Below are 23372 nucleotides of genomic sequence, written 5' to 3'. Positions count from 1 at the left end.
TGAACTCCTAACCTCAGGTGATCCACCTGCCTCATCCTCTCAAAGTTCTGGGATTACAGGCGTGAGCCACTGCACCCTGCCATTACTGGTGTAATTTCTAAGCCACTCTCTCACACCCACTCCCATTTTTTTTAAAAAAACACAGCTTTATGGCTATATTTTTTCCAAGAGAACCAGTTACCCATTTGAAGTACAAATAAGACACCATGTTTAAAAAGCCAAAAATGCAATTTGCACAGAAGTTTCCAAATACCCAGTCGATTTGAGCCTTGAGAATAAGATCAAGCTGTTGGCCGAATACAACTTCCCTATCCATCTGTCTGCCTATGAGTTAGACACAAGGATGAAGCCACGAGCTAGAGACATAAAGGCAGGAACCACCAAGGCAGGCAAGACTCCAAATAAAAGCTTGAGGGACCAACACAAAAGTACCACACCCTGCACGCCCTCCTCTTCTTCCTTTTCAGAACTTCCAGAGGATGAAACAGGGACCTCCTCAGACTTCCCATGGTGCAGGCGGCCAGAGGGGAAGGCGGCGGCGGCCTGAATGAAGCGACCAGGAAATCACATTCCACAAATAAATTCTCCATGTGCTTTACATCCTCTGTCTCTGAAGAATTATGTGAGACAAACAGTCACTAGAAAACCGTATTCAAGTGTCATTTCACATTTCAAGCAAAGAAAACAGTGGTGGGGCATGAGGGAAAAACATAGCCACGTGTTCTGGGGTATTAAATAAGGTTTTTTTCTGTTATAACCACATAATTATAGATTCTCAGATTTCTGTATAATTCATATGCTTCCTAATTAGCAGACATAGTAACAAAAAGTGAATTCCAAGTGTTAGATCGGAGGACCCATTCACATGCCTTCAGGTTCTGCTACTGTGTTTCAACTTGAGAAAATGGTTCTGTGTATTGGTAACAAGGCCTGAGAGTCTGTGTGCGAGTCTGTGTGGCTGTAATCAGGGTTCATGTTGGCTCCGTAGCAGAGGATGTTACACTGTTACATTATCTTCTACCAAAAATCCTGAAAAAAATGAAGGCTGAATAAACATACACACCCTCCCAAAATAATCCAAATGTCCATCAATATGAAAACAGATGAATTACGGTTTCCATCATGGAATATTCCTCAGCAGTGAAAACAAACTATAGCCACAGGTGCCAACAAGGATAAAGAAAACCTTTTAAACACGCTTAAAGTGAACTGACTAGGCAGAATTCCTCCATTGCAGGCTTCGATTCCAAAAGGGGTACTTTTCTGAATTCTACATCTACTGTGATGTAGAATTCTAGTTAGCAACCTGTTTAGGGACACATCTAGAAAAAAGCAAAATAATGACTATGCAATTTTAAATTTAAATAGTTAAATTTGTAAATTATAACTATTACTATGAAAATTCTAAAAATATGAACATTTTCCCAAGTGTTCCTTTGACAAACTTCAAAATGCCCTAGCATTGCTCACCACACCCACAGGTGTGCCAAAATAAATGAAAATATAGCTCAAGTTAGTAGAATCGAAACCTGAAGATGTCCGAGCCGTCCCTGCCTCGCTATCTACACGTCGTGTAGAAATCTAAGAGCAGGTAGTGACACTGCAATGCAAGGCTCAAACCAACTGGGTATTTGGAAACTTCTGTGCAAATTGGCATTTTTGGCTTTTAAACACGGTGTCATTTGTACTTCAAACAGGTAACTGTTTGTTTCCCTTGGAAAAAATACAGCCATAAACCTGGTTTAAAAAAAAATACGGGAGTGGGTATGAGAGAGAGCAGCTTAGAAATTTTACCAGTAACGGCAGGGAACAGTGGCTCATGCCTGTAATCCCAGCACTTTGAGAGGCAGGCCCCACAGGGCCTTTGAGGGCACCGGTCTCCTCTGCTGCCTTCCTGCTGGACCGACCCCAGGACATTCACTGGGTTTCCACCCCTGTATCATTCAACATCCCCCCAAGGTGGTCTCATCCTCTTCTGGGGCTCAGCTCTGCCCCAGTTTCCTAAATCTCTGCCTTCAGAGCCTGAAAACACCCACGCCCAGGGTAACCCTAAGTCCACGTTTACCCCAGAGAGTCCCGATTTTATCTGTTTTCCCAGCATCACCCTCATGATAATTTACCCTGTAAATTCCAACTGCCTTCACACCTCACCCCCGCTGTCTCCCAGCAGACCCCACGCAGATGCATCTGTTCTGGACCCCACACCCAAGTCTGTGCATGCTGCCCTGCTCTGCCCATGTGGGGACCACCTCTTTCTTGAGGAATCAGCTGGCGATCATCTCCTTGTGAAAAGATGCCCTGACTTCCAACCCTCTCCAGCAAAGGCAGAAGCCGTCCTCGGTACTTTCCCCGAAACTCAGACCAAGCATGAAGGTGGCAAAGATGCTAGCTGTGCCTGGGATGCCATGGGCAGGGTCCCCAGATGCTCTGCACATGGCACAGGGCACCACCTGAACACAACAGGTGCTGAAGAAATAAAACCGACGTGCACTGACCTCTGATAGGGCCTCTTTCACCATCCACATCTGTCTCCCCTCTGGACAGTAAAATCCACAAGACAGGGAGGGCTTGTCTCACTCATCTTCAAACTCCCAGGGTCACCCTGGCAGGTAAAGAGGACTCAAATGTCTTCTGAAGGAAGCAGTTGGTTAGCTGCCGAGTTAAAGGGTCTCTGAAATTCAGAGCTCTGCGTAGGAGTCCAGCACACTTTATTATGAATGACTCCAACCACAGCAGAACTGGCCGTGGAACCAGTGCTAACCAATTCAGGGTTTGTTCACGGTTTCTCAGTTCAGTATCACCACTCACTCTAACAGAGCACCCGGGCACAGATCCTCAGATGTCTACCCAGAGTGGGACGATGGCGCCGAGTCACATGAACGTCCCATTGCAGACTGGGAGGCACCGGTCAGACACGGACCCAGGGAGAGCGCAGACCTCGCGTTACATCGGCTCCGTGTAAACAGCACTCCCCGCCAGGCCCTTTCCTATCTGCACAGCTTCTACAAATTCAACTCTCGAACCTGACACCTAAGAATACTGCACACCCCCACATGAACCCCCCACTTACCTCCCAAAATGATCCCGCACGGCCAAGTACAAACCTTTTCAACATAAGGGAACTGGAAGGCATGCGGGGCTTTCTCGAGTCCCTGCTGCCTCCTGATGGGAAGGCCCAATGCTTCACACCCCTAGTGAAGGGCAGGTCTCTTCGGCCCCCTCAGAGTCAAGAAAGCCCATGTTCCCTTTCTCAAGACCACACACAACCGAGTCACAAAGCAGGGCGGAACCTCGACTCTCCGGGTTCCGGTTATGTCGAGTTTAAGACCTGCTGCTGTGGACACTGCAGGAAAGGATGAGCCTGATCCTGGCTTTGGCCTCGAGCTAATCAGCATTAACTAATTTCACTTTCCAGGACCAACTTCAAAGGCCTGCAAAGCCAGAGAAGGGAGAGGAGATGGAACATGCCTTCACCCCAGACCTGCTGCAAGCACACGCTTCTCACATGTGTCCCAACGTGCACAGCGTGTCCAATGCCCGTTCACATTCACCGACCCGCAGGTCTTCTACATGGCATCAGCCTCCTGGGCACTCTGGGGACAAGAGGTAAAATGGCAAGTCCCCTCTGCTGCAAAGGCGAGGTGCAGGGACCCAGCAGAATCAAACTGACCTTTTTCCGACAGTCTCAAAACAGAAGGAAAATACTGAACAGCCAACGTCCCCTCAACGCAGGTTTATTTACCTGTGACCCACAGGCCATGATAGAAAACTTCAGGTTCTTATTGATTCCTTATTTTCCCCATCCAGGAAGGCTTTGTTTTTAATATCATATGAACTTGCCATTTTGTAGGCCAAAAACAGCAAATATTGGCAGTTTCCTACGGTTCAACCGAATGAAATATAATCACGACCTTTTGTGAAACCATGAAGAAAAGCTGGATATCTCAATATGCTTCCAGACTGTGGCTTTGTTCCTGAAGCACTAACTCTTTTCACTCAGGATTTTAGACAATGAAGAATGAACAGCAATATCCCACCAACAAAACTAAAAATGAAATGATTTTGCATCCACCTTGGAGCCATTTTAGGACAAGGCAGGACACCAACTTTTAAAAAGCTGCAGTTGTCCCTCTGTATACACAGGGACATGGGTTCCAGAACACCCCCTGAGTTTACCCAATCTACGTGTCCACGGGACATATGTTAATATTGTATCCTGTCAAAAAGGAAATTGTCCCTGATCAAAAAGAATAAAAAACCTTTTTGAATAAAAACAATTGATTAAAAAGAATAAAATGTGCAGCTTTTCAAATTTCAAAATTTCAAAATTACTGAATTCGTAGGTTAGTTATAACAGGTTTTTTGTTTCGTTTTTTTTTTTCTTTCTTTCTGGTAAAATGGTGGGTATTCTGAACTTTGGTTAAACTTTAAACTGATAGCTGCTATTATGGTTTCAAAATTATTTAAAATATGACCAGATGGATTCCTGCTTTCCTGAATTCAGTGGTATTCAAATCTTCCCATTTAAAGTAATCTCGTGTGGCTGACCCGGGGATTGGGGATACCCCGTGGGAGCTGGAGATTCGGCGGGGGGTGGGAGGGAGAAGCGGTCAGAGAGGGTCTCCTGTTGGAGACACAGTAGGGAGACAGAACGGGCCAGAAAAGGAGGAAGGGTGAGAATGGGCACCAGGACGGCTTCCTGGCGCGGCAGGGAACTTTGCTGAAACTGCGGGCCCCAGGGAACAGCGCGGGAAGGGCGGGAGGGAGTGGAGAGGACCCGGCAGACCCCAAGGTCAGTGTGGAGAAAGGGACATTTCCCGGTTCCTTCGCCTCTGCCCAGCGTTCTGCGGGCATGCCCCCTCAGGGGCAGGGGAGGAGGCGGTTCTCAGCGGCTGGGAGAACTAAGGGGCGCACACGCGCTTCGTAGGGCCAGGGTCACACGGTAGCCTGAGACGGCTGCGGATCTCGCTGGCCGCGTGGGTGGGCGCGTGGGGCGCCGGCGGGGCCTGCAGGGGACCCTGGAGGAATCTGCAAGCACCCGCCCGGGCAGCGGGCCTTCCGGGAGACCAGTGTGGACACGCCCTGGGCATGCCCTTCCAGCTGGGACATGTGAAGCTGGAATTTAAACTCCGGCAGACAGAAAAGCGGCCGGAGGCAGGACTGGAAGAAACCCAAGTGCAAAGTCCAGCCCGAGGCGAGGAAGCAGAAATGCCTGACCTGCGTCAAACTGCGCTGTGAGGAAAAGGTTCTGGGCAAGGTTCACTGCCCCGCAGAGACGCAGACTCGGTGGGAGCCTGAGAAGCACCAGGAGGCCCGCTGCAGCCGGTCTGAGAGGGCGCTGAGGACCCCACGGCAGCTGCTTCCGGCGTAGTTCGCCTCCTCCAAGGCCTGGCCCCCAGGCGAGCGCAGCACGGAATCGCATGGCGCCCCCTGGAGCACTGGCGGGGTAACCAGTGGAAGACCTCCACTTCTCAGGGAGAGGATCCCGGTATATCCCCAGATAATCAAACTGTTCACTCCCCCCAAAAAATAAATAATTTTGTCTTGTTTTTGAAAATGTGTATCCTCTGTCTGCTGGTCAAAATGCTGCCCATTTATCTATATGCGTAATTAAACTTTTTAATGAAGTTATTTAACATTCTTTTTTATTATGAAACAAAACAGTAAATTTGTTAATGGTTTTAATATCATCTAATAAGATTGAAAATATGTCAATTCGTCGTTGCCAATGAGTCTTTGTGTTATTTATTTTACTCTGTTAGATATTCTGTCCATAAATGTCTAAGTGGTTTAGAATCTAGCCTAACATATGGTATGTGCTAAGTACTAACTACTCTAATTCATCAAATTATCTTTCTATCCCATTCTTAAATACAATACTATTTTTTATTTTTATTAAAATTTTTTTGACTAATCTAATTATCTATGAAAATTATGAGGTCTATTCAGTTTGCCCTCTTGATAAAAGCCAAAGTTTCTTTTCTTTTTTTTTTTTTTTTTTTTTTTTTTTTTGAGATGGAGTCTCCCTCTGTTTCCCAGGCTGGAGTGCAGTGACACAATCTTGGCTCACCACGACCTCCGCTCCCCGGGTTCAAGTGATTCTCCTGCCTCAGCCTCCCGAGTAGCTGGGACTACAGGCGGGACTACAGGCCTGCTCCACCATGCCCGGCTAATTTTTGTATTTTTAGTAGAGACGGGGTTTCACTATATTGGCCAGGCTGGTCTTGAACTCCTAACCACGTGATCTGCCCACCTCAGCCTTCCCAAGTGCTGGGATTATAGGCTTGAGTCACTGACCCAGGCCTTTTTTATCTCTTTATTAATACATTAGAGAGTACAAATGCAGTTCCCTCACAGAAGCATGTTGCATAGTGATGAAGTATGGGCTTCTGGTGTGACAATCATCTGAATGCTGTTTATTGTCCCAGTTAGTTATTTTCTCATTCCTAAACCCTCTGCCAATCTCCCACCTTTCTGAGTCTCCAGTATCTATTATTCCAGTCTCTATACCAAGTGTATGCATAATTGAGTTCCCACTTACAAGTGAGAAAATGCAGAATTTCATTTTCTGTTTCTGAGTTTTTTTCACTTACGATAATGGCCTCCGGTTTTATTCATGTTGTTGCAAAATACATGATTTTATTCTTCTTCATGACTGCTTAGCATTCCATGATATAAATGTATAGCACATTTTCTTTATTCTATTATTGATTGATAAATTTAAATTGATTTCATATATAGGCTATTGTGAATAGTGCTGCGATAAACATGTGAGTGTGGGTATTTTCTTTATGCAATAAATTATTTTCCTTTGGGTAGATACCAAGTAGTGGGAGTGCTGAATCAAACGGAAGCTCTATTTTTGGTCTTTTTTGAAATCTCCATACTGTTTTCCATAGAGGTTGTAGAAAGTTACATTTCCACAAACAATGTATAAGTGTTCTCTTTTATCTGTATCCTTGCTGATAGCTCATTTTTCTGCTTTTTAGTAATAGCCATTCTGCATGGTGTAAGTTGGTATCTCATTGTGATTTTTAATTGGCATTTCTCTGATCATTGACAGCGCTGAGCATCTTTTACATGCTTGTTGACCATCATTGTCTTTTTTTTTTTTTAATGTTCATATTCTTTACTTGCTCTTTAATGGTTACTTGTTTTATTTTTGTTGAGCTGTTTGAGTTCCTCGTATATTCTGGAGATTAGATCTTTGTCACATGCAAAACTTGTAAACATTTATCTCATTCCATAGGTTTTCTGTTCACTGTGTTAATTAGAAATCTCATTTTCAGGAGCTTTTTAGTTTCATTGAGTTCCTTTTGTCTATTTTTGTTATCGTTACATCTGCTTTTGAGCTCTTAGTCATAAATTCTTTGTCCAAGTCAATGTTCAGAAGAGTTTATCGGAGAGTTTCTTCTAGCATTTTAATAGTTTCGGGTCTTACATTTTAGTCTTTTAATCCATATTGAGTTGATTTTTGTATATAGTGGGATATAGGGATGCCATTCCATAGTTCTGCATATGGCAATATAATTTTTCCAGCACAATTTGTTGAATAGGATGTCATTTCTCCAGTGAATGTTTTTGTTGACTTTGTAAAAGATCAGTAGTCTGTAGGTATGTGGCTTTATTTCTAGGTTCTCAATTCTGTACCATTGTCAATTTATATCAGTACCATGCTGTTTTGGTTACGAAAGCCTTCTAGTAAAATTTTAAGTCAGATAATGTAATATCTCCAGCTTTATTCTCTTTGCTTATATTTGCTTTGGCTATTCAGGCTCTTTTTGTGGTTCCATGTGAATTTTAGAATTTTTTCTCTAATTTTATAAAAAATAACATTGGCATTTTGGTAGGAATTGCATTTAATATGTAGATTGCTTTGGGCAGTAGAGTCCTTTTAATGATCATAATTCTTTCAATCCATGAGCATGGAATGTTTTCCTCATTTGTGTCAGGTGCAATTTCTTTCATCAGTGTTTTGTAGTTTTCCTTGTAGGGATCTTTCCTCTCTTTGACTAATTGTATTTCTAAGCATTTTACCTTTTTTGTAGCTATTGTAAAAGGAAGTGACTTTTTCATTCAGTTCTCAGCTTGATCATCATTAGTGTATAAAAATGCTACTAATTTTTGTACATTGATTTTTGCATCCTGAAACATTATTAAGTTTATCAAATTAAGAGTTTTTTTGGTGGTCTTTAGATTTTTTGTGTATATGGCATTATGTGATCATCAAAGAGGGACAATTTGACTTTCTAATTACAACCACATAGATACTCCCACCAAGACCAATACACAGAGTCTCTGGGGAGGGCACAGGTGATGGTATTTCTTTAAGCTGGACATGTGATTATGGCTAGAAGCCTGGGCTGGCAGCCACTTAGCTAAGTATTGCCTCTCAAGTTTCTAAGTTTCTCCCTTCCTGCCTTGCTGCCTTTCTCTTTCTTTCTTTCTTTCTTTCTTTCTTTCTTTCTTTCTTTCTTTCTTTCTTTTTCTTTCTTTCTTCCTTCCTTTCTCTTTCTTTCTTTCTTTCTTTCTTTCTTTTTCTTTCTTTCTTCCTTCCTTTCTTTTTCTTTCTTTCTTTCTTTTTCTTCTTTCCTTTCTTTCTCTCTCTCTTTCTTTCTTTCTTTCTGTCCTTCTCTCTCTCTCTCTTTCTTTCTTTCTTTCTTGCTTTCTTTTCTCTTTCTTTCTTTCGACAGAGTTTCCACTTATTGTCCAGGCAGGAGTGCCATGGCGCCATCTTGGCTCACTGCAACCTCCGTCTCCCAGGTTCGAGCGATTCTCCAGTCTCAGCCACCTGAGTAGCTAGGATTACAGGCACCAGTCACCACACCTGGCTAATTTTTGTGTGTTTTAGTAGAGACATGGTTTGACCACGTTGCCCAGGTTGGTCTTGAACTCCTGACCTCAGGTGATCTGCCCACTTCAGCCTCCCAAAGTGTTGGGACTACAGGCGTGAGACACCACGCTCAGCTGCCTCTCAAGTTTCAATGTGCCTATGAATTATTTCCGATTCCAGGTCTATCTCTTAGTAATGTGATTCTGCCCAGCTGCCTCTCAAGTTTCAATGTGCATATGAATTATTTCCCATTCCAGGCCTCTCTTTTAGTAACATGATTCTTCAGGTTTGGAAGGGGTCCATAAATTGGCTTCTTTAAAATGTCTCCTCTTAATGATGATGTTTCTTCCACTACGTCCAATATACTAGCACTCAGCTAGAGAAAGTAGGCACAGCACAGAGCTCCTGACACCCAACACTCTTACCACAACACAAATACTTTTGGCCTAAAGTGGAAACCACCAATCACCATTTCCAAATGTCATTTTCTGCTGACTCTTTACAGTTTAGAAAACCTAGAGAAGGCATCAATGTTTGAGTAAGTCTGCATTTGGAAAACACATACACATGAGTTAATACAATGTTTATTGAGCACGTACCATATGTTCAGAAGTCTGTCACAGAGCACTGTTCAGCAAACATTATGATGTGAGCTCAGAAGTCTGTCACAAAGCACTGTTCAGGAAACACTGCATGATTTGAATTAATCCTCAGCACCCTGGGATTTGGGTGCTAAGTTTTTTGTAATTTTTAGGATTTAAATGAAGGGCCTAGCATTTCTATTTTTTCTTCCATTTTAAAAATTATTTACCTGAAAAGTAAAATGTGCAGAATAAAAGCTATATTGACAGATGACAGGGATAGAGAAAACAGGGTGAACTGTTCAGAGAGATGTTTTATATTTATATTTACTTTATTGTGCCTTGTGGAGCAGCCACTGGATTTGCAGGAATGGAAAACAAGTTGCTAGGTGGGATGTCTCTAGAAGCACTGGCTTCAGTGAAAAAGAAATTATGGTCCCCAAATATAATTATTTACTTCCATTTATCTGCTTTTCCATTTTAGGAAATTGTTGGCACCAGCTCAGGAGACAGCAGGAGTCCACACCTGAATCTCCGATCTCCTTTAATCAGTTCTGGGAGAGAAGATTCTAGGGTGAGGCCAGACCTGGATGAGGCCTTAGAAGAAGGTGGATCTGGGCAGGGCTGGACCAGAAAGTAGATCCCATATTTCTGATGTCCATGCTGGTGGAGTATGTCCAGTTTTGTCTTTCCTAAGCCTGCCCAACAGAAACTCGACTCTTAGAGCTTGTGTAATTTTATCTGTTTAGCCACTTCCCTGTCAATTTTTATTACGCATGATAACAAGAAACTTAAGTAAAACTCTCGGGGTTTTTTAGGACAATTATATGGGAAGCTAAAAACCATTTTTTTTTCCAAGATGAAAGATATAGAAATAATCACAACAATAACAATAATTCTTCTGTCCACGAATAGCCCTTCAGGTGGTGACATCGGAACTCAGAAGAACAGCATAAGGGAAGTGGAGCAAATGCAGCCAAGGCCCCCTGTGCAGCTCCCTTCTCCCTTCCGACCACAGGATGCTGAATTCAGCCATTAATCCGTTTGCTCTAGACGAAAAGTTTTCGGACAGCAGAAACCATGAATTCTTCATCTGTTTTTCTGATGGTAATGTGATGTAGTTTAGACATCCGCTCCAAATCTCATGTTGAATTTTCATCCCCAATGTGGCAGGTGGGGCCTGGGGAGGAGGTGGTTGAATCACAGGGTGAGTCCCTCGTGGCTCTGCGCTGTCCTTGGAATAGTGAGTACTCACGAGATATGGCTGTTTAGAAGTGTCGCCCGTCCCTCCCCATCTTTCTTGTTCCTGCTTCTACCACGTGAGACGCCTGCTACTCTCATGTGATTGTAAGCTCCCCAGGCCTTCCCAGAAGCAGACGCCGGTGCTGTGCTTCCTGTACAGCCTGCAGAACCATGAGCCAATCTGACTCTTTTCTTATAAATCACCCAGTCTCAGGTCGATGAGCCAATCAAACTCTTCTTATAAATTACCCAGTCTCAGGTTTTCTAAATAGCAGTGCAAGCATAGCTTAATACAACATATGAAAAGAAAGCAATTAATACATTCATCAGTTTGAGTCTCCAGACCTCTGCCAAGCTTCAACTCAAAGAGCAGGAAGTGAGCAACCCCCATCTACTGCTCCTGATCATGGGAGAATTTTCAGTTTATCTTAAAACATTTCAGGTCAAAAGCCCCGTGTCTTATGTAGAAGAAGGAGTGTGTCTAAGAGAATGGGTCTCTTTACTCATTTTTATTTCTGAGACAGGGTCTCTTTCCCTGTCACTCTGGCTGGGGTGCAGTGGCTCACTGCAGCTTTGACATTTTGGGCTCCCACCTCAGCCTCCCAAGTAGCTGGGACCACAGGTGCACACTACCACAACCGGCTAATATTTGTATTTTTGGTAGAGATGAAGTTTTTCTATGTTGAGCAGGCTGGTCTTGAATTCCTGAGCTCAAGTAATCCTCCAGCCTCTGCCTTTCAAAGTGCTGGAATTACAGGTGTGAACCACCACACCAGGCAGATGGGTCTTAACTGATTTTAATCAGGGTACCTGAACATGGAAGACATGCCCTTAATTTTTTTCCCAATACCATATTGGACAGTCCTATAACTATGATGTTTTTATTCCTGTGATTCATAAGGATATGATAGTAAAAGACCTTGAAAGCCTGTAGGAAAAAAGTGCTATATTGTGCTTGAAACCACCTTTTACTCTGAAAGCAGGTGCCATCCAGATATATCTGTTGAGAATATATTTTCTCCTGCTGCATTTTAGCCAAACAGCTGAGTGTGTCTTGACGTTGTTTTTTGATTTTTAACAGGACAACTGTATTTTCTAAGACCCCAAACTCAGGAGTGGCCACGGGGCAAATCACCGCTGCACACACGGAAAGCATGCACAGCAAATGCATTTCTCACACCGAACCAGGCGTTGTTCCCCCTGGGTGCACATGAGAATCACCAGAGAGGCTTTTAAAATTACCTAAACTCAAAAAGCAATAGATAAATGCATTCAGAATCCCTGTAGTGGGACCTGGACCACAGTGCTGTTTAAAGCCCTCTGGGTGACTATGGGGTACAACCAAGCCCTCAAACTGCTGCTTTAAATCAACCTCTTCTGGTGACCTAATGGCAAATGGTTTCCTGAAATGAATGGCAAGATTTGCTGCTGGGTTGTAGTCTTCTGATCTTACCTGCATTACCTACTTTTCTTTGCAGAACTTCCCTCTGCTACACATTTTATTCCTGATTCAATCCAGTTCTACTCATACCAAATGCATAGTATGTGCTAGACACCATTGCATTGCTGAACCTCACTGTGGGGAGAGGACTTTGCTGAAGAATAACTGCATCCTAAAAAAAAACTCAAAATACTGGACTTGAATGATTATCCCACCTTTGCCTCCCAAAGAGCTGAGACTGTAGGCATGACCCACCGTGCTTGGCCTATACCCTAAAAAATTAAAACTATCCTACCTACTAAATTGAATGTAAACATGGGAAGACCTAGAAGGTCACCAAAGTGTTAGGACATAAGTGAATACCTTGGAATATTAATATCCACCTGATGATGACCTGAATAAACACGTCCCACTTTAAAACAATACAAGACAGTGCAATTATTCTGAGATATGAAGTTAAAATTTCATGCAAATAGGTAATATTTAAATTTTTATATATGTATAACATTCATGGAGAAAGACGTATACAAAGAAATCACGTAAAGTTCAATGAGTTATTACAAAGTGAGCACACGTGTGTAACCTAGAAATAGAACCAGCTTCACTGATGCCCTGGCAACCACTTTCTCTCTTTTTGCTCCCCCAAAGTCACTAAGATCTTAAGGGCTAACATTGTAGATCAACTTTGTTTTCTTACACATGTTTTATCACAGAAAATTTAAAGTATATACAAAATAAAAGAAACAGTACAATAGGCCTGTTACCCAGGCTTAACAACACCTAATAACATGCCAATTTTGTATTATCTATACTTCAACTCATTTCTCACACAGGCTTTATCATTTATGATTTGTTTCTGATACAAAATGCATGCTCATTGAAGATAAAATCTTGGCTGAGCACAATGGCTTCCACCTGTCTAATCCTATCACTTTTGAATGATGAGGCAGGAGGAGCATTTGAGGTCAGGAGTTTGAGAGCAGCCTGGGCAGCATAGTGAGACCGCAACTTTATTTTAAAATTTTTAAAAAAATTAATCAGGTGCAGTGGTGCACACCTGTAGTTCCAGCTACTTGGGATGTTGACACAGCAGGATCCCTTGATTCTGGGAGTTTGAGGCTACAGTGAGTTGTGATTGTGCCACTGCACATCAGCCTGGGTGACAGAGTGAGACTCTGTCTCAAAATAAATAAATAAATAAATAAATAAATAAATAAATAAATAAGGGTTTGCATTGATATAAACAATCCCTCTTTTAACAATAGAAGTACCAAATTAAAAATCATTAATGTGAACCCATTTTTAACTCAGACTTTATCTTTTAATAAGTTTTTGGTTTTTTGGTTTTGTTTTTTTGAGGTAAGATGTGCACTCACTGAAAAGTCTAATCTTGGCTGGGCATGGTGGCTCACGTTTGTAACCTCATCACTTTGGGAGCCAGAGCTCAGAGGTCTCACTTTGAGACCAGCCTAGGCAACATAACAAGAACTCACTGGGGCAAGATAGTGAGATCTCATCTCTACAACAATTTTTTAAAAGTTAGTTAGGCACAGTGGTGTCCACTTGTCATCACAGCTATTTGGGAGGCTGACTTGGGAAGATCACTGGAGTCTGGGAGGTCAAGGCTGCAGTGAGCTGTGATTGCACTGCTGCACTCCATCCAGAGGGATGAGTGAGACTCTGTCAAAAAAAGGTACAATCTTAACTGTACATGTTTGACACATCAACACATCCGTATAAACAATCCCTCTCTTAAAAATAAAAGTACCCAATTTAACAGTTATTAATATTCATGGGAAGTACCTAGATATTTTTTGTTTGCTTTGTTTTGGATTTTGATTGAAAGGAGACACCTAGAAATGTTATTTAAAATCTAGATTTTGATAAAAATAAGGCTGAGCTTTTTCTTTCTTTGAGATGGAGTTTTGCTCTGTCACCCAGCTGGAGTACGGTGGCGTGATCTCGGCTCACCAAAACCTCTGCCTCCTGAGTTCAAGCAATCCTCCTGCCTCCTGAGTAGCTGGGATTACAGGCATGAGCCACCACATTCAACTAATTTTTTTTTTTTTTTGTATTTTTAGTACAGATGGGGTTTCCATATGTTGGGTAGGCTGGACTCGAATGCCTGACCTAAGGTGATCCACCCACCTTGGCCTCGCAAAGTGCTGGGATTACAGGCATGAGCCACTGTGCCTGGCCAGGCCTGAGTTTTGCCTGAGAATTTCTCTTTCTAAGAAAGTACAGCATATGGCAGTTATAAGGCTTCTTTTATCTAAAATAAATAGAATTTAAGAAATAAAAATTTAAAAAATTTACCTGAGATTAAAGGACAAATCAAAACACGTGTGTAATATGTTGCCTGTAGAAGTATATTTTAACAATGACATAAATTATTAATAACCAATACATGTTATAATAATGTATTAACTAAAATGAACAAAATTCCTATTATGGTATCTATGAAAATACTTTCTTAGAGTAAAATATTCTCATATCTTGAGAGGGCACTAGTTAAAAACAGCAAAGATTTGCAAGTTGATGTCTTATCAAGTACTTACTTATAAAATAAGTAGCAGACCTGTCTTCACACCTTTACAGAGTTATCCAAAAAGCAGTAATTTACACAAGAGCAGACAATTTTCCTAGCTTTCTATTGAGTTTATATGTTAATGTTGTTACAGAATTTAACTCAATTTTCTTATAAAATTACTTGACCAAGTTTTACATGATGTTATAGCATAATATATCAAAATTTATTTAGATGTCAAATAAATTTTATGTATCATATTATAATACATAACAATATTATGATAAGTTCCATTTACATTCAGATAATTTCACTAGGCAGTGTCTGTCGACCACTATTATCTTTTTTGGTTTCATTCTTTGCACAGAAAGCACAGCTGGGAAAACACAGACTCGCCCAACAGTCTCTTCCCCGCGTCCTTCTCCTCCTCAAGGATTCAGCTCATTAGTCAATCAAGTCATCTGGGACTGGAGGCTGAGTACTCCCTAACACAGAAGGTCTCATTCCTGCATGCTTTCCTCAGCATATGGGGAGAGAAGAAGGTCCTTTCAGGAAACACTTGCTGGGACATGAACTTATCCTTCTATAATCTGAGGGCTCTGACCAGCAGAGACAGACTCGGCCGCAGTAGGAAGGGATGAGGCCACTGTTCTGAACCTGGAGCTCCCCCACACCTTGTCCCGTCTCACTGAGGCAATTTTGAGAGGCTGCCCTGGGATATGTCTTGATGGTGAATGTTGAGAAACTATGTGGGCTTTGATGGGATTTGGGTGGTATCTGCTGTGTGAAGACAGGAGCAGAATGTTCAGAATCTAGGCTGTTTTTCTTGTGATCAGTTGGGTTACCTGTTTGGGATCAAGTCCATTTTTACTAGGGAGGCTGGATAAATTCCACAGAACACAGTGGTGCTCCCAGGATGACTGAGGCAGGGTGAGAAAGGAGGAAAGCTTTTCCACCTAGACTTTTTGCTACCTCAGGAAATAGGGGCTGATCAGGTTAGCACTGGCTCTAATCTAATCAATTCAATTTTTTTGCATTTGATCTAATTATCTTCCCCATTTTTAAGATAGGAAAGGGCCATTTCATTTGGTATTTATTTTTTCTCTGCATTTTTATTTCATCATATATGTGTGGATCTAATACAATCAACCACAATTTGACATTTGTTGTTTCCAAACATTTAAGAAATTATATCTATGTATACAATGTTAACACTACGTATAATAAATTCTCTTTCTGTGCAAAATGTAACTGAGACAGAAATCGAAAGAAATGATTCCCCAATCTTCTGATCCCTGTGCTCCTGGTTCTTTGTTTTCTTGTCACTATGACAGGATCCTGAAAAAGTCTCTCCTTAACTGTGTCTTGGTCCCCAGTAGAACTACAGCAAGAAACTTCTTGTTGAGCCTCTAAGAAGTGGCAGGAAGGAGGTACCCTTTCAACCAATAAGAGTCATCCACGCCCAGCCGAGAGATGTATAAAAGGGAGGTCCAGCAGAATAACCCACAGTCCGCCTTTGGACGAGTAAGAGTGGGCTCTTTTCACTTGAGCCTCAACATGGGAAAGGAAAATGAAGACCGGGATCTCCACTGCTCCTCCATCCAAGGACCCACTGACCAGCCCCCTTACCCACAGATCTTTAGAGAAAAGAGCTCAGATGAGAAGAAAACACTCAAAGGAAAAGACAAGATCGCCTCCTCCCATTCCAGAGAGAAGCACATACAAAGGAAAGTAAGGCCTTGGGCTTCTCCCATGGAGGCTGGAAGGAGGGTTGGAATCAGGGATACTGAGCCATGTGTCTTAGTAGGGCTTTATTTTGAGATTTGAGGGTGGGAAATGGCTTAGTGCCCTCAGGGGACTTTGAGAAATGTGTTCACTCGTGACGCTGGCAGAAGAGTTTCACATGAAAGAGTGATCCGCAAAAAAGCATCAGAGATAGACCCTTTTGCAGCAGGATCGGAGCCCAATCCAAACAAGGAGGAGAATTCTGAGGAAACCAAGCTCAAGGCCGGCAACAACACTGCCGGATCCGGTAAGATTTGACTCTTTCCAGGCGAGAAGGGACACAGCAGCAACACAGGCTCCCCTGGCCAGGAAACTGGGAGCTCCTTGGCAGCCAGGGCCGTACAGATCCTGGACACTGGAGAACAGAAGAGAGCTGGGGTTTGGTGGCAACGTGAGCTCCTGTGTGTCCAGGATGGACTAGGGATTTCAGGGTGTTCAGTTGGAGGCACTTTCTCAAACTCTCATTGTATTCACAGAACCAGAGTCCAGTTCATATCGGGAAAACTGCAGGAAAAGAGAAATTGGCTCCAAGGACAGCTGCCAAGACAGGGCAGGTAGAATCTTGGTGTTTTTTGTTGGTGGTGGTAGTGGTGGGTTTTTTTGTTTTTGATTTGCCCCAAAAAGCAAATTATCAGGAAACTTTCATACCAGACTTGAGCGGAAAGGCAGTTACTGACAAGTAAATTTTTGAGATCTTAGCACTTTGAGAATATTTGGGGACTCACAAGGGGTTCAGTCTTACTTCATTCCAGTGCTGAGATGGCCTGGAAGGAGTGAGAGAGACAAATGGGGTTCACCTGGGTGCACAGGAGGTTCTGAAAATGAGGGTCTGTGGAGACTGCTCTGGCAAGTCTTTCACATGCTTTCTCTGCAGGGAACTGTCCAGAAGAGGAGTGCAGCCTGACGTTGGAAAAAAAAAAAAAATCAAGATCCTCCGCTGCTGTGCACAACAGTGAAATCCAGGAGACATATGATGCTCACCATAGGGGACATTCCAGGGCTTGCACAGCAAGAGGCACAGGTCTTAGGCCCTATGAGTCCAAACACCATCACATCGAAAAAGCTTCATAACCTCTGTGTGAGCTATGTCGGAGGCTATTTATCAAGACCTAGCCCAGGTGCAGGACCAGCAGATCCATTCTCCACTAACCTGGGAGCAGCTGACACTGCTCACTCGGTTCCGGGGCCTCTGTGTGCCCAGGTGGAGACATTCTATGCCATGGCCACCCAGGCAGCTTGTCTTCCCTGCTGAGGGCTGGCTTGTCCCAGCCACACTGCCTGGTCCTGGGGATTCAGCCCTGGATAGAGAAGCCCATCCCTTCCCTGGGCAGGAGATAACTGAGTCTGTCAGTGGATCAGATGAGGCTGAGCTGGGAGCACCCTGATCCTGTTCAACAGGGGATGCAGCTCTGGGAATGAGAACAAGGATCTGCTACTGCTCAGATTCTTCCAGATGACCAGCAGTGACAATTTTAGATGCACTGTGTTAACAAATGACAGAATCCGAAAAAGTCATAGGAAAGAAACTTGAGCAATATAGTCAGCATGGTGAGCCCTGCATTTTGCAGAGCGCTAAGACTATAGACAAATTTTATATTTCATGTTAGCCATTTGATGCCTTTTGGATATCTGATGACAGTCGTGCATTTCTATATAATCAGAAAAATATGAGAACGTAATCATGTGAATTTGCATAGATTGTATAAAAGTAAATATGAAGTTACATACTTTTTTTTTTTTTTTTTGAGACAATCTTGCTATGTTATCCAGGCTGGAGTGCAGTGGCACAATCTTAGCTCAATGCAACTTCCTCTTCCTGGGTTCAAACAATTCTCATGCCTCAGCCCCCCAAGTAGCTGGGACTACAGGCAGGTACCACCACGCCTGGCTAATTTTTGTTTCTTGTATTGTTAGTAAAGAAAGAGTTTTGTCACGCTGGCCAGGTTGGTCTTGAACTCAAGTGACTGGCCAGCCTCCACCTCCCAACATGCTGGGATTACAGACATGAGCCACCTTACCAAGAAATTGCTTCTCTTTTAATTTGGAAAAGGTTATAGGCTCTCACTCTTCCAGCCTGCGCCCATGGAGTACTAATATTCACAAACCATTATTAGTACTCCCTGTGGGAAAATGTCTATACATTTTTATAGTTTGATACAATAAAATTACTATGCAAGGTGTTATTTTTAATATTTCTACATAAAATTTAAGTCAAGATACATTAAATGGTAAATGATTGTACTTATTTATTCACCTGACTCATGTTTTATTTCATTTTAAACATCCTAAATTTAAATTTTATTGTATTTTATACATTTCAAATGATTGTACTATATTGCAGGATATGGAGATTTCATCACATACTACAATACAGTGCATTTTGTTATATTTGATGTATATTCTATTTGTATTTTGTACTGAGATCATACAATCTTTCATTATCTAAGAGTATTAATTACTTGTTTGGTTGCTTTATAATTTTCATTTTATGTAATATTGAAATAGACATTAATGTTGCTTGGAATTTTAAATTTCTTTCATGTGGAATTTGTATTTAATAAAGACGTGAAAAAGAGAATGTCTTATCTTCACTTCTGCGTCATCCTAACCCTGACCTCCCTGCAGCCCACAGCTTTTGTCGTAACTGGGGACAGTGTTCTATCACTACAGGAAATGGGGCCAGTTCAACGGGAATACACAGATAGAAACTGGAGATACAGAGACTTTATTCTCGACCACTGCGATAGAAAAGAACCACAGTCACGTGAATCACACAGTTTTCAGGTTGACGCTGCTTACGAGTTATGCTTACACTATGCTGTAGAATAACTGAAATAAATTTATGTCTATTAAACAAATGCACATACATAAATAACGTGTAGAAATAGCAATGTACGTACCTTAATGAAAATGAACTTTATGGCTAAAAAAAAAATGTTAACACACAGATACACACAATGGGATCATATAATGTTGAAAAACAGAGATGGAGAGAGGAACAGAGACAGAGAGAAAGGGAGGAATGGAGTGAGAAAAAGACAGATGGACAGAGGGACATCGGAAAGGAAACAGTGGGGAGAGGGGGAGGAAGGGAGGTAGGGAGCGGGGAGGGAGGAAGGGAGGGAAAGAGGGAGAAAGGGAGCAAGAGACAGAGAGAGGAAGGCAGAGAGAAAAGCGGTCTTCTGCCTCCAGGACCAGCAGGACCTCGCACTCCGGGAAAATGGGCGCCCAGTGCAGGCTAAGGGCTCGGCCCACAGCCGCGTCGGCCTGCGGGGCACTCACCGGGCCTCCGGATCGCCAGCCCGGGTCACTTCCTTGCGGAGCAGTTCAGACGAATTCCGTCTCCCAAGGAATGAGCGAATTGCCCAGAGAGCAATGAGCTGAGACTCGAGTGGTTGTCCGTTTTTCATCCACATGGTTCACAGACGACACAGCCCCACGTTAAGTCTGCAACAGAGCGTGAGGCGGATAGTTCCAGCCACACAGGAGTCACACTCAGGCCCACTGAAGCGTGGTTTCGGGTTCCACCTTCCTTTGCCCTCTGCAAGGGGGCCTGTTGCTCGCGTGTCTCCAGCCCCCCGAAAGAGTGATCGTGTTGACTGTTTGCTTCCTGACCTCTGTGGGGACCCAGAAACCTCCAGGGAAGCGTGGAAAAGCAGCACTGGGTCGATGCTCTCCTTTCCAGTTTCCAAATAGGCCACTTTTCAGACTCCCCATATTGCAGGAAACAGGAATCCATCGTCAGGCCGTTATGCTCCGGACATTTCTTTTCTCTGTGGCTTCGCTCTCGTTTTCTACATGAAAATGAACGCGATCCACACAACTGCGTGTGTGAGACTATCACAGCAACTGCGACACCCATAGGCATTGTTGCCTTCACGGAGAGGGCCTGGAAAACTCAGGACTGTCATGAAGGTTCAGTTCCACGCTCCACATTTCCAGGCTGGTTTCTCCATGAAAACGTGTGCGAGTCGACAGCGGCTCCCAGTTTCCATAGAATTACTGGAGAACCCCAGAGAGCCAGCCCCAAAGCCCCTCTTCCCCTCCAATCTGGCCCTACACCCACCCACCCCACAAGACCCTGGTCTCTGCAGTTCTCAGCTTCGGAAACCTTTCGGCTACCCCGGACTTTGGGCCCGGAGCTCATGCATATTCATGAAGGGTGGAGGTGGCAGGTCTTTCTAAGGGCTTCTGGCTGGGCCCGCCTCCTGGCTGGACCTGCGTGCTGTGCACAGGCCGACTGAGGGGCACGGGAGCCCGCCGGCCTCTCTCTGCCAGTGTCTGTCCGCGAAATTCCGGCCAGGTCTCCCCGCCATGGCTCTCCTGACACCTTCCGACAGCGCCCTCCCGAGGGAAGCCCAAGGACGAGGATGGCGAAGGAGACTCCTTTGCGCCCCGAGCCAAAGGGAGGTCCTGCGAGCCTGCTTTGAGCGGAACCCGTACCCGGGCATCGCCACCAGGGAAGAGCTGACCCAGGCCATTGACATTCTGGAGCCCAGGGTCCAGATTTGGTTTCAAAATGAGAGATCACGCCAGCTGAGGCAGCACCGGCTGGAATCTCGGCCCTGGCCCGGGAAACGCGGCCCACAAGAAAGCAGGCGAAAGCGGACCGCCGACACCCGGCCCCAGATCGCCCTGCTCCTGCAAGCCTTCGAGCAGGATCGCTTTCCAGGCATCGCCATCAGGGAAGAACTGGCCAGAGAGACGGGCCTCCAGGAGTCCTGGATTCAGATTTGGTTTCAGAACCGGAGGGTCAGGCATCCAGGCCAGGGTGGCAGGGCACCTGCGCACACAGGCGGCCTGTGCAACGCGGCCCCCGGCGGGTGTCCCCCACCGCCCGCTCCCTCGTCGGTCGCCTTCACCCACATCGGGGCGTGGGGAAAGGGGCTTCCCGCACCCCACATGCCCTGTGTGCCTGGGGCTCTCCCACAGGGAGCTTTCACGAGCCAGGGGTCAAGGGCCGTCGCCCTGCTCCAGCCCAGCCAGGCTGTGCAGGCAGCGGGAATCTCCGCACCTGCCCCTGCACTCGGGGCTTTGTGTTGGGTGCCCTGGCTCCTCCGGAAGTGGGACTGTCCCACCCTCAGACTTCTAGGTGGCCTCTGCACCCCAACAAATGCCAGAAAGACCAGGACCCACAGAGCGGTGGCCTGCTGGGCACTTGCTCGCTGGGACAGCCTGGGTCCGTTCCAGCTGAGTCACAGGACCAAGATGTGCTTGCGCCACCCACGTCCCAGCGGAGTCGCTGGTGGGGCTGGAGCCCCAGGTCGCCAGGGCGGCGTGGGAACCCGAAGATGGGGCAGCTCCACCTCCGGAGCCCGCGACCCCGGAGTCCTCCGCGCGTCAAGCACAGATGCAAGCCATCAGGCGCCCTCCCAAAGGCTCCAGAAGCCTCGGCACTAGTCTGCACTCCCCTCCAGCCTGAGCTCCTGTCGACCCTAGAGTTTCAGCAAAAGGCACAACATTTCTTAGATCCGGCGCCACTGGGGGAGCTGAAGGACGTGGAACAGCCGGCTCCGCTGGAACCACTCCTCAACCAGGAGGAACACCGGGCTCTGCTTGAGGAGCTTTAGGACACGGGGTTGGGGCGGGGGGTGGGGGCAGGGAGGCGGCCTCTCCTTCGTGATGAATCTCTGACTGGGTATGGAGAGGCGTCTCTTCCCTTCCAGCTGACCTGTCTAGGATCCCCGAGTTCCAGGTCCGGTGAGAGACTCCACAAAGAAGAGGGCTGTCATTCTTTCCTGAGCATCTCGGGGATCCCAGAGGCCGCCCAGGTACCGGGAGGTGGACTGTCTACTGTGCAAGCGCGGGTCGTAGACAGCCGCCTAGATTTTCCAACCAGACCAAGAGGAGCTCTCATCCCTTTTTCCCCCGCGTTCTTCAGTCGGGTTGGCAGAGACCTCAGTCCGCGAAACACTGGGCCCGGGCAGAAGCCAGGACAGTTCTCCTTTTCGCGGCTCAACTCCTCTGCCTCTTAGCTCCACCATCCCTTGACAACTCGCGTCCTGCCAGCCTCTTCAACATCACCACGGAGCTCCTTGCAACTAAATGTAGATCCGAGACCGGGCGCAAACGGCCTGCTGCCCTTTCCAGGCAAGAGGGAAGGCAGGCAGAGAGGAGGACAGGAGCGGAGACAGAGTGGGACGCAAGGATCGAGCTAAGAAAGGATGGATGGACGGAAGGACTCCAGAAGGGAGAGAAAGAGGGAGGGAGGGAGAAAGGGAGGAAAAAAACCGAGGTAGGGAGGGAAGAACAGAGGGAAGGATGGACCAAGGGACAAAAGGAGCAAGAAACAGACAAAGGAAGGCAGAGAGGAAAACTGTCTTCTGCCTCCAGGACCAACAGGACCCAGCACTCCGGGAAAATGTTGGGTGCCCAGTGTGGGCTAAGTGCTCGGCCCACAGCCCCGTTGGCCGGGGAGGCACTCACCCGCCCGCCGGATCGCCAGCCTGGGTTACTTCATCCTGCAACAATTCAGATGAATTCCATTTCCGAAGGAATGAGTGAATCGCCCAGAGAGCAATGAGCCGAGACTAGGTGGTTGTCCGTTTTTCATCCACATGGTTCACAGATGACATAGCCCCACGTTGAGCTTGCAACAGAGGGCGAGGCGGATAGTCCCATCCGCACAGGAGTCGCACTCAGGCCGACAGAAGCCTGGTTTCGGGTTCCAGGTTTCTTTGCCCTCCGCAAGGGGGCCTGTTGCTCACGTGTCTCCGGTCCTCAAAATCGTGATCATGTTGACTGTTTGTTTCCCGACCTCTGTGGGGACCCAGAAACCTCCAGGGAAGGGAGAAAAGCAGCACCGTGTCTTCGCGCTCCTTTCCAGTTTCCAAACCTGCCACAGTGGAGACTCCCTATGTTGCAGGAAACAGGAATCCATCGTACGGCAGTGATGCACGGGACGTTTCTTTTCTCTGTGATTTTGCTCTCGTTTTCTACATGAAAATGAACGAGATCCACACA

General features: G+C 45.3%; 1 protein-coding gene and 1 pseudogene across 2 annotated transcripts in view; one reads left to right on the top strand and one right to left on the bottom strand.

The window, feature by feature from the left end:
- LOC144331493 (uncharacterized) overlaps positions 1–5422 on the bottom strand; it is a 137440-nt gene extending 132018 nt beyond the window's left edge. The window contains exon 1 of the mRNA XM_077949053.1: positions 5218–5422. Coding sequence (XP_077805179.1) covers positions 5218–5422 — 205 coding nt within the window. The remainder of the gene's footprint in view (positions 1–5217) is intronic.
- Positions 5423–16097: 10675 nt separating this feature from the next.
- Positions 16098–23372, top strand: LOC721875 (protein FRG2-like-2; annotated as a pseudogene). The gene is made up of 4 exons (XR_013399694.1): positions 16098–16355; positions 16560–16656; positions 16886–16963; positions 17284–23372. The product of XR_013399694.1 is annotated as a protein FRG2-like-2 (transcript).

The sequence above is a fragment of the Macaca mulatta genome, chromosome 10 (genome assembly GCF_049350105.2).
Source record: "Macaca mulatta isolate MMU2019108-1 chromosome 10, T2T-MMU8v2.0, whole genome shotgun sequence".
In the NCBI taxonomy this organism is placed as follows: domain Eukaryota; kingdom Metazoa; phylum Chordata; class Mammalia; order Primates; family Cercopithecidae; genus Macaca; species Macaca mulatta.
Note: the sequence above shows the minus strand (reverse complement) of the source record. Positions and strands in the feature narration are given on the sequence as shown.